General features: G+C 38.6%; 1 protein-coding gene across 2 annotated transcripts in view; it reads right to left on the bottom strand.

Moving 5' to 3' along the window:
* Nucleotides 1-2,487: 2,487 nt before the first annotated feature.
* LOC122549650 (ubiquitin-conjugating enzyme E2 E1) overlaps nt 2,488-10,461 on the bottom strand; it is a 121,099-nt gene continuing 113,125 nt past the window's right edge. For both annotated transcript variants that reach the window (XM_043689439.1, XM_043689440.1), the window contains 2 exons: nt 5,158-5,305; nt 2,488-4,107 (listed from right to left, as the gene is read on the bottom strand). In XM_043689439.1, the coding sequence (XP_043545374.1) occupies nt 4,010-4,107; nt 5,158-5,305 (246 nt within the window). In that variant the 3' untranslated portion in view covers nt 2,488-4,009. The remainder of the gene's footprint in view (nt 4,108-5,157; nt 5,306-10,461) is intronic.

Genomic DNA, 10,461 nt, shown 5'->3' with positions numbered 1-10,461 from the left:
ATATCAATAAAATATGCAGATGATACAAAAAATGATTGTGGTTGATTATGAAGCTGTAGACTGCAGAAAGATCAAAGTGCAGGTCAGGTGAACAGAGAAGCAGCAAATAGAAGTTTGTGCAAACATCAGGTAATGCACTTGTGGAAGGGAAACAAGATGAGGGAATATGAAAATCACTATTTGAACTAAGTACAGTTTCAAATGTTAATTAGCAATCACAGATAAATTTGTCCAAGAGACAACAAAGTGGAGGGGAGAAATAAAAGTCATCACAAAACAAAGAACTAACCTGAAGAATTTGTGGGATAGAGATATTCACCAGTCAAGAGCAAAGGAGTGGAAAAATGGTAGAGGGGTAGAATCATAGATTTGATTTTAACTTATTTGACTCAATGGGAAGATGACAGCCACACAGTTAAACGTGTGTGGAAAAATGTATTGTGCCTATCCTCTGCAACTGAGGGGAACATCTACTACAGCTACCCTACTCACTGAAGCTGGTATATACTGAGAAAAGCCATCGAAAGGCAAGCATTAAATTTATCTTTCTGGAACACTGCTGTTAACTCTCAAAAAAAAGTCTGGGTTATTTCTCAGGTCTCCACCCTGTACACAAAAACTCCTGAAACTCTCCACCTGGAACTTACTCGAGTGTTAGCTTGGCAATCTACTTGAGACTCTAGGATTGAAATAATTTATCCCTCAAAAATTGATGTCAGTAAATGAAATCTGATTTTTACCCTGTTTCTCAAACAAGTTAATTCCCCATTTCAAAGTTCCAATCACCTCTTACGCAGTTATGGTTGCCCATGTTAAATATACCCATGTTATTCCTTCTGCTGTAACAGCGAACAAAGTACTTGCGAGAAAAGGGAGACAGAAAAAAGAGAGGAAAATATTTTCTTTGGCTTTTAGTTCAAGGAGGAAAATGGATAAAAGTTGCAAAGAATTTTCTTTCTTTCAAAATACGGGTTGGATAGATGTAGTTTAAGGCAGTAGAAAAACTGTAAATTAAGAAATACTTCCAAACAAAATGATATCCATTTTTGAAAATGAAAGTGCTTTCAAATGAAATTTAACACTCAACCATCAACATTTTTCATTTAGTGTCAGTGTCCTCCTTTAAACAAGTCTGGCCAGGACAGATGGTTCTTACAAAGTCTATCAGAATTATTATTTTGAATTCAGTGCTGAAATGGGAAATATTGATTTCTTCAATGAAGAAAAAAATTAAATTTAGGACTCAAAAAATCTAATATTATGTTGCTTAACAGTTTACTGCAACATTTGAGCAAAACTTTCAAAGTTAGGAGCAAAGACCTACGAAGCAAACATAGAAAATTCTTGAAAACTATTGTGACTAAACCAAAAGCAGGGTCTGAAAGGGAGTTTCTTTTTGTAACTGAGAGCACTTGTGTTCCATACACCATCTCTTCCATTAATTATTAAAAATAATTAAATAAAATGAGTTTCCTGCAGTCAGAGATTCTTACTATTTCAGATCTATGCTTGAGGTTTGACTTCATTTTCTGCTTGATTTCTTCTGGCTTCATTTTGAGAGAAAGCCCCAAATAGCTCCAGGCACACAACAGCTCTCAGAGAACGACTTGCGTATCATTTTAGAACCTGGTTGATCTTCAGCTGTTACAGGCAATGATCAAGAGTCATCAGAGTGGCTCCAGTAAATTTGGTTTTGGTTCCCAAATAAAAGACCTTAAAATGGGCAAGTAAGCTCAATTTGAGCCTCAGGTGCACAGGAGATAAACATACTTGTGTTGTAATTCCACTGCAATGAAAAATGTTCATAAATTGAATAATGTATATTTTAAAATATTAAAAAGGTAACAAATAAGGTTTTGTCTAAACAATTTAAAACTTTCTTGATTATAAACATGACCCATTTGGCAACCAAAGGTCAAATCTTATTGTCCTAATATAATTTATTTGTATTTCTGTAAATACAGGGAGCAAAAATCTCATGTTTGCATTTACTTTTCTCACAGAGAAGGAAGCAATGGTGATGGTTGGGAGCTGAACTTGTGAATGAACCCCCTGAAGTTTTTTTTTATTGTTTTCAGCTATAGTTCCAATTATGTCAGAAACTGGTAGCACTCATACAAGTGTAAAAGATGCTGCAACTGAACCCAGTCACGAACATTCTGAATGTCTGCAAATATCCACTTTATCAGAAATTACAAGCAGATTGAGGAATTTGGCTGATTTTCCTCATGTCTGTCTCGAGATACCAATGCCACCTGATCTTCCCCCCCCCTGCCATCAACTTAGCACAGGTTTGAACTGAACCAGTCATTCTGTGGTTTGCACACTAAGTGCTTTACCAGTTGCTGCATTTATATATGATGACTAAGTCAATGGGCAGGCATGGCTGGAAAACAAACAACTTCATATTGATGAGTGACAGTCAGGAAAACTGGTAAAGTGAGATTTGACGTGGCAGCGGAGACACTGATTTCTTGGTCAGTTAGCTGGCATCTTCATATTTATATTCAGGTGTACTAATTTTCCCAGCATACATCCCAACACTTCTTCTAAATCGGAACACATACTCTTTTAATTAGTTTTGAGATATGCACACTAATAAGAAGAATTAAAAAAAAGAAAATGCACCAATCTTTTAGCCTTAGAACTAAAGGTCGCAGAAGTTGAAATCATTTACTGATTTGGTTAGTTCTTTGTCAACTTAATGCACTCAGTCATACAAAAACTTCCTGGTATAGCAGTAAGCCCACACAGCTTTGTGCACAAGCTGTACATCCTCAAAAGTTGCCACAACTAGACAATACTAAGTAAGAACTATGGAGATTTTCAACTATTGCTCATTAAATAAAGTTTCATGATCAGTGTTTTTAATTAGAATGTGTGGTTGCTGACAAACTGACATTTTAGATTTAACTTCCCAAATAAGACAGTCGGAATTACAGTGGTTACAGCCCAGTAACTGTACAACTTTGGTAGAGATCAGCATTCTTTGAATTTGCAATATGAAGGGGCCAATGAAGTCTTAACAATAGTTAACAGAACTTAAACAGCTCAGCCTCAAGTTCGAATATTCTCTAAAATTTTCACAAAACATCAAAATTAAAATGCACTCTTCTTTTGTGAACACTCTGCATTAAAAGAAAGCAGCAAAGATATTTTAATACAATACTCTCATCTGGCTAAAGCATGACCACTGACACAACTGTTTTTTGAAACAGGTATTGTAGAATTTGAAATAAGTCAAGGGCTCAAGGCCTTCAATCAATTTTTTTTAAGGTTACATGCTTGATAATTTTAGAAAGGACCTAAAGTTGTATAATATTAATGTAAAAACAAAATCTGCCCTAGTACATAGCCCACAAAGCACACTGAATTGAGACCCTAATTCAAATAAGGCAAAACAGTTAAAAGGATTTTGGGTTTCACCCTCACTCTCCCTGCGAAATAAAACCAGTTCCCTGTAATTACAAATATTCTGCCAATTCACTCCTTATTCCCTGAATAAAGACGATGCTGTTGTATCTGGTCAGCATTCTTCTTGGATTTTAAAAAATGCCAAAAGTCTTTAGCATGGCTTCCCCTACATTTTTCAACAGTTTCAACCCTTCCAAGTTTGACTGGTGTTATAAGCATCTTCAAATTTTGACCATACACAGTGAACACAGACAACTAAAACTTAAACCAGTAAAGAGGTATCACTTAATATTTCAGTAACAAATCTGGGTCTTGATTGACCCATTATGTCATAATCATCAAACTTTTCCACGTGAATTTCCTATCTATTGTCAGATATCAATAGTTTATTGTTTAAGCTACAATAACAAAGCTCATCAAGAGTTCTGACTAGACTTATGCAAATAAAAGACTGTTGCATTTAAAACCTGTAATAGGAATGCTTGTCCCATTCCCCTCCCCTCCCCTTCACCCCAACCCATTCCCCTTTTCAATTCAATGAGAAGCAGCTCATTTCCATCGGAGAAAAATGTCGGTAGGACTGACAACCATCAGTTTATGTGGCGTATTTCTTGGTCCACTGTCTTGCTATTCTGTCATGTTCAGCCCTGTTAGTCATATACTGTGTGGCTATGCTCCCAACCAAAGGGTCCGCTGCAATGAAACAGAAAGTACTAGTTACCAATTTAATATTGGATAACACATGAATTACAACATTCTAATTTTGTGCCGAACTCTCATCTATCCCACATTACAGATTTGAAGTGATGGCTTACAGCCGAACAATGGCAGTGATCATATAATCACTTCATTTAATAGTTTTACATTTGATTGCTGTTCAACTGTGTCCTCATTAAACGTACACAGCAATACATATCCATTTCAGTAGTAACCCAGGGGAGAGATCTGAAGTGATTTTTCGTGCCATTGCAAAAGGATATACAGCCTATTACAGTAATTCAGCTAGTCCAGCACAGGTACAATCATAGCAACTAAATATGATTGCATAAATGAAAATAAATGGCAATAAATCTCACAGGAAGACTCTGTAGTTAGTTTTAATATTTGTGTAAAATTTTCCTAACAAAAATTGCTGAATTTTAAACAAGCTATAAAGCCTTATATCAGATATGTTACTGCAATAAAATAATTTTTACTTGCTCGATAATTCCAATCCATATTTTGTTGCAATATAACTTGGACCATTCAGTTTTTCTTCTGAAGTTTTTATCTTGTATATACCTGACACATTAAGACTCAAAGAGATCTGTTTTTCAGACATCTGGCAATGTTGTACCTTTAAACACAGGATGTCTGGCTTTTCAATTCTCCTTTTCTACTGCTATCTGCCCTTTAGCAAAGAATGATAATTCACTGTGCAGGACATCAGTTATGAATCTGCATAACAGCATGCACCCACCCGAACACGAACACGAACACTGGAGTACACTGGCTCCTTGGCTCTCTGAGAGTCTATTGTTTAGTAATTATGAAGGCATAAAGAGAACAATGCTCAAGTTTTTCTTCATTAAAAGTTAAGAAATTAAAATCTATCAAGAAACCAAACAAGTGGAATAGAATCTGGTCTAATTCCAATTCACTATTTGGAAGTAGCAACTTTAATGGATCAAATGGTCTTCCCCCACCCATTATCAAGCAACCACAACCACTTAGGAGAAAATTATAGACTATAATTCCTCTTACCAGGATTGCAATCTGTTAGAAGAGAACAAATTGACAGAAGAACCTTGGAGATGGTCAGTGCTGGGCTCCAGTTATCCTTCAGGATGTCCAGACAGATCACACCTTGACTGTTGATATTGCAATGATAGATTCTTGTTCGGAAAGTCACCTGCCAATTTCAGTTTAAAATTAACAATTGTACTTGATAAAATTAGAAAACCTGCTCCAATAAACCATACTTGTCATAGTAGAATACCAAAATAGAGTATAGACCAGAAACATATTCAAGTATAATAAAACATTACGTACATGCGCCTTACTATTAAGTAACTGAGTTGTCTGTTGTGGTGTGACAAACAGGAATTCATACGGTTGATAATTTTCTCATTTGTCTCAAATCCTGTTAGTGGTCGTAACACGTAACAATGGCACATACTGATATAATCACAGTCACAGATCAAAAGCAGTCCGAACATACACAGCTAATAATCACTTATGATTTAATCATGTGTAGAACTATTTCCACAGCCTGTGAATAGACGTGGTATAAACCCAAAGCAAAAAAATCTTAAGGGCCAAAAATCAGCAATGCCACTACTGTTTTTATTTTAGAGATGTCAATCCGATTTCCCTTTCATGATCACGATAGGCTCAAATCTTTCACCTCTTTTCCTCCTGCCCACTCTATTGCATGATTCTTGCATGTTTACAAAAATGCAATTAAAAAACTTCAGTTACTTATTGACAGCGTATAATGCATTCAAGTGGTTTTGGGCTTCAGCCTCCCCTTACTTTGTTAATAAATATTTGGCTTTATGTTATTATTAAACATGAACAGTACAACACAAATATGCTACAATGCAAATCAACTTCTAAGTTGCTCATACATTAATCAAAGTTCAGGTTTGATTTCCAGTAATTCAAATAACACTTAATTTTGTCACTTTCAACATGGTGAAGTATACCAGGGTATTTACAGAAACACAGCTACACTCCAAATTCCATCAATATTGCATTAAAAGAATCCTGGATAATTGGGGCTCTTTCTTGGGTAAGTGGGACCTCTACAAATGGGATGGTCTTCATCTGAACCAGAGTGGTACCAATATCCTGGGGGGGAAAATTTGCTAATGCTTTTCGGAAGGATTTAAACTAACTCAGCAGGGGAATGGGAACAGAAATTGTAGTTCGAGTACACAGAATTAAAATTTCAAGATTGCAAGAAGACAATGGCAGGCAAGTTGGATGGAAGTGTGTCTAATTCAATGTCAGGAGCATCCAGGATAAGGTGGGTGAACTTGCAGCATGGGTCGGTACCTGGGATTTTGATGTTGTAGCCATTTAGGATACATGGGGAGAGCAGGGACAGGAATGGTTATTGCAGGTTGCAGGATTTAGATGTTTCAGTAAGAACAGAGAAAATGGTAAAAGGGTGGAGTGGCAGTTAGTCAAGGACAGTATTACATTTACAGAAAGGACATTTGAAGACTCGTCTACTGAGGTAGTATGGGTTGAGATTAGAAACACGAAAGGAGAGGTTACCCTGTTGGGAGTTTTCTATAGGCCTCCAAATACTTCCAGAGATGTAGAGGAAAGGATAGCAAAGATGATTCTCAACAGGAGCGAGAGTGATAGGGTAGTTGTTATGGGGGTGTTTAACTTTCCAAATATTGACTGGGAATACTATAGTTCAAGTACTTTAGATGGGTCAGTTTTTGTCCAATGTGTGCAGGAAGATTTCCTGACACAGCATGTAGACAGGCCAACAAGGGGCGAGGCCACATTGGATTTGGTACTGGGTAATGAACCCGGCCAGGTCCTAGAGTCATAGAGATGTATAGCATGGAAACAGACCCTTCGGTCCAACCCATCCATGCCGACCAGATATCTCAACCTAATCTAGTCCCACCTGCCAGTACTCGGCCCATATCCTGCCAAACCCTTCCTATTCATATACCCATCCAAATGCCTCTTAAATGTTGCAATTGTACCAGCCTCCACAACATCTTCTGGCAGCTCATTCCATACACATACCACCCTCTGCGTGAAAAAGTTGCCCCTTAGGTCTCTTTTATATCTTTCCCCTCTCACCCTAAACCTATGCCCTCTAGTTCTGGACTCCCTGATCCTAGGGAAAAGACATTGTCTGTTTATCCTATCCATGCCCCTCATAATTTTGTAAACCACAAAAGGTCACCCCTCAGCCTCCGATACTCCAGGGAAAACAGCCCCAGTTTGTTCAGCCTCTCCCTGCAGCTCAGATCCTCCAACCCTGACAACATCCTTGTAAATCTTTTCTGAATCCTTTCAAGTTTCACAACATCTTTCCAATAGGAAGGAGACCAGAATTGCACGCAATATTCCAACAGTGGCCTAACCAATGTCCTGTACAGCCGCAACATGACTTCACAACTCCTGTACTCAATACTCTGACCAATAAAGGAAAGCATACAAACGCCGCCTTCATTAACCTATCTACCTGCGACTCCACTTTCAAGGAGCTATGAATCTGCACTCCAAGGTCTCTTTGTTCAGCAATACTCCCTAGGACCTTACCATTAAGTGTATAAGTCCTGCTAAGATTTGCTTTCCCAAAATGCAGCACCTTGCATTTATCCGAATTAAACTCCATCTGCCACTTCTCAGCCCATTGGCCCATCTGGTCCAGATCCTATTGTAATCTGAGGTAACTCTCTTCGCTGTCCACTACACCTCCAATTTTGGTGTCATCTGCAAACTTACTAACTGTACCTCTTATGCTCACACCCAAATCATTTGGAGGTAGATGAGCACTTTGGTGATAGTGACCACAATTCGGTTATGTTTAGTGATGGAAAGGGATAGGTATATACTACAGGGCAAGAGTTTTAGCTGGGAGAAAGACAATTATGATGTGATTAGGCAAGATTTAGGATGCATCGGATAGGGAAGGAAACTACAGGGGATGGGCACAATTGAAATGTGGAACCTTTTCATGGAGCAGCTATTATGGGTCCTCGATAAGGATGTATCAGTCAGGCAGGCAGGATGTTGTCGAGTGTGGGAGCTGTGGTTTACTAAGGAAGTTGAATCGCTTGTCAAGAGGAAGAAGAAGGCTTATGTTAGGATGAGATGTGATGTCTCAGAGCGCTTGAAAGTTACAAGTTAGCCAGGAAAGACCTACAAAGAGAGAGGTAAGAAGAGCCAGGAGGAGATGTGAGAAGTCATTGGCAGATAGGATCCAGGAAAACCCTAAGGCTTTCGAAAGCTCTATCAGGAATAAAAGAATGACTCGAGTAAAATTAGGGCCAATCAAGCATAGTTGTGAGAAGTTGTGCGTGGAGTTGGAGGAGATAAGGGAAGCGCCAAATGACTATTCGTCAATTATCACACTAGAAAAAGACAATGTTGTCAAGGACAATACTGAAATTACAGGCGACTAGACTGGATGGGATTGAGGTGTATAAGGAAAAAGTGTGAGCAATTCTGGAAAGTGTGAAAAATAGATAACTCCCCTGGGCCGGATGGGATTTATCCTAGGATTCTCTGGGAAGCCAAGGAGGAGATTCCCAAGTCTTTGGCTTTGATCTTTATGTTGTCATGATATCATTGTCGACAGGAATAGTGCCAGAAGACTGGCAATTTTGTTCCCTTGTTCAAGGAGGGGAGGAGAGACAACCCTGGAAATTATAGACCAGTAAGCCTGATTTCGGTAATGAGTAAAGTGTTGGAAAGGGTTATAAGAGATAGGAATTATAATCACACAAAAAGGGATAAGTTGATTAGTGATAGTCAACATGGTTTTGTGAAGGGTAGGTTGTGCCTCACAAACCTTAGAGTTTTTTGAGAAGGTGACCAAACAGGTGAATGAGGGTAAAGCGGTTGATGTGGTGTATATGGATTTTAGTAAGGTGTTTGAAAAGGTTCCCCATGGTAGGTTATTGCATTGGATTGAGGGTGATTTAGCAGTTTGGATCAGAAATTGGCTAGCTGTAGGACAGCAGAGGGTGGTGGTTGATGGGAAATATTCATCATGGAGTTCAGTTACTTGTGGTGCACTGCAAGGATCTGTTTTGGGTCCACTGTTGTTTGCCATTTATATAAATGCCCTGGATGAGGGCATAGAAGAATGGGTTAGTAAATTTGTGGATGATACTAAGGTCAGTACAGCTGTGGATAGTGATGAAGGATGTTGTAGGTTACAGAGCGACAGAGCTGCAGAGCAGGGCTGAGAGATGGGAAATGGAGTTTAATGCGGAGAAGTGTGAGGTGATTCACTTTGGAAGGAGTAACAGGAATACAGAGTACTGGGCTAATGGTAAGATTCTTGGTAGTGTAGATGAGCAAAGAGATCTCTGTGTCCAGGTACATTGATCGTTGAAAATTGCCTAGGTTGATAGGGTTGTTAAAAAGGTATATGGTGTGTTAGCTTTTATTGGTAGAGGGATTGAGTTTTGGAACCATGAGATCATGCTACAGCTGTACAAAACTCTGGTGTGGCCACATTTGGAGTACTGTGTACAGTTCTGGTCACTGCATTATAGGAAGGCTGTGGAAGCTTTGGAAAGGGTTCAGAAGAAAATTACTAGGATGTTGCCTGGTATGGAGGGAAGGTCTTATGAGGAAGGGCTGATGGACTTGAGGCTGCTTCCGTTAGAGAGAAGAAGGCTGAGAGGCGACTTAATTCAGACATGTAAGATAATCAGAGGGTTAGATAGGGTGGACAGTGATAGCTGTTTTCCTCAGATGGCGATGGCTAGCACGAGGGGGCATAGCTTTAAAATAAGGGGTGATAGATATAGGACAGATGTCAGAGGTAGATTCTTTACTAAGAGAGTAGTTGGGACATCGAACACACTTCCTGTAACAGTAGTAGACTTGCCAACTTTAAGAGCATTTAACTGGTCATTGGATAGGCATATGGACAAGAATGGAATAGTGTAAGCTAAATGGGCTTCAGATTGGTTCCACAGTGCAGAAGCAACATCAAGGGCTGAAGGGCCTGTACTGCATTCTAATGTTCTATGTTTCTATGCATCTTGTTACAACAGCACTTGGGAAACAATGAGACCTAGGCAGCATTATAACAAAGTTCTCAACAACTGTGGCTGACAGAAACATATACTGTTTTCTCAAGAACAGTGTTCAAATTTAGTGCCTTGCTCCAAACTGCAAATTAAATTCAGTGCTAGAATATATCAATTATTCTAATCGTATTGTACTTTTTAAAAGTCCTGCTGCATCCATAATCTTAATTGCATGCTTAAATCATCAGAATAACATTATAAAAATAAAAAAGGGTTTGACAGCATTAGTAAATTTTAAGCCATTGTAAACGTCACAACT

This window comes from Chiloscyllium plagiosum, chromosome 5, assembly GCF_004010195.1.
Source record: "Chiloscyllium plagiosum isolate BGI_BamShark_2017 chromosome 5, ASM401019v2, whole genome shotgun sequence".
Taxonomy (NCBI): Eukaryota; Metazoa; Chordata; class Chondrichthyes; order Orectolobiformes; family Hemiscylliidae; genus Chiloscyllium; species Chiloscyllium plagiosum.
Note: the sequence above shows the minus strand (reverse complement) of the source record. Positions and strands in the feature narration are given on the sequence as shown.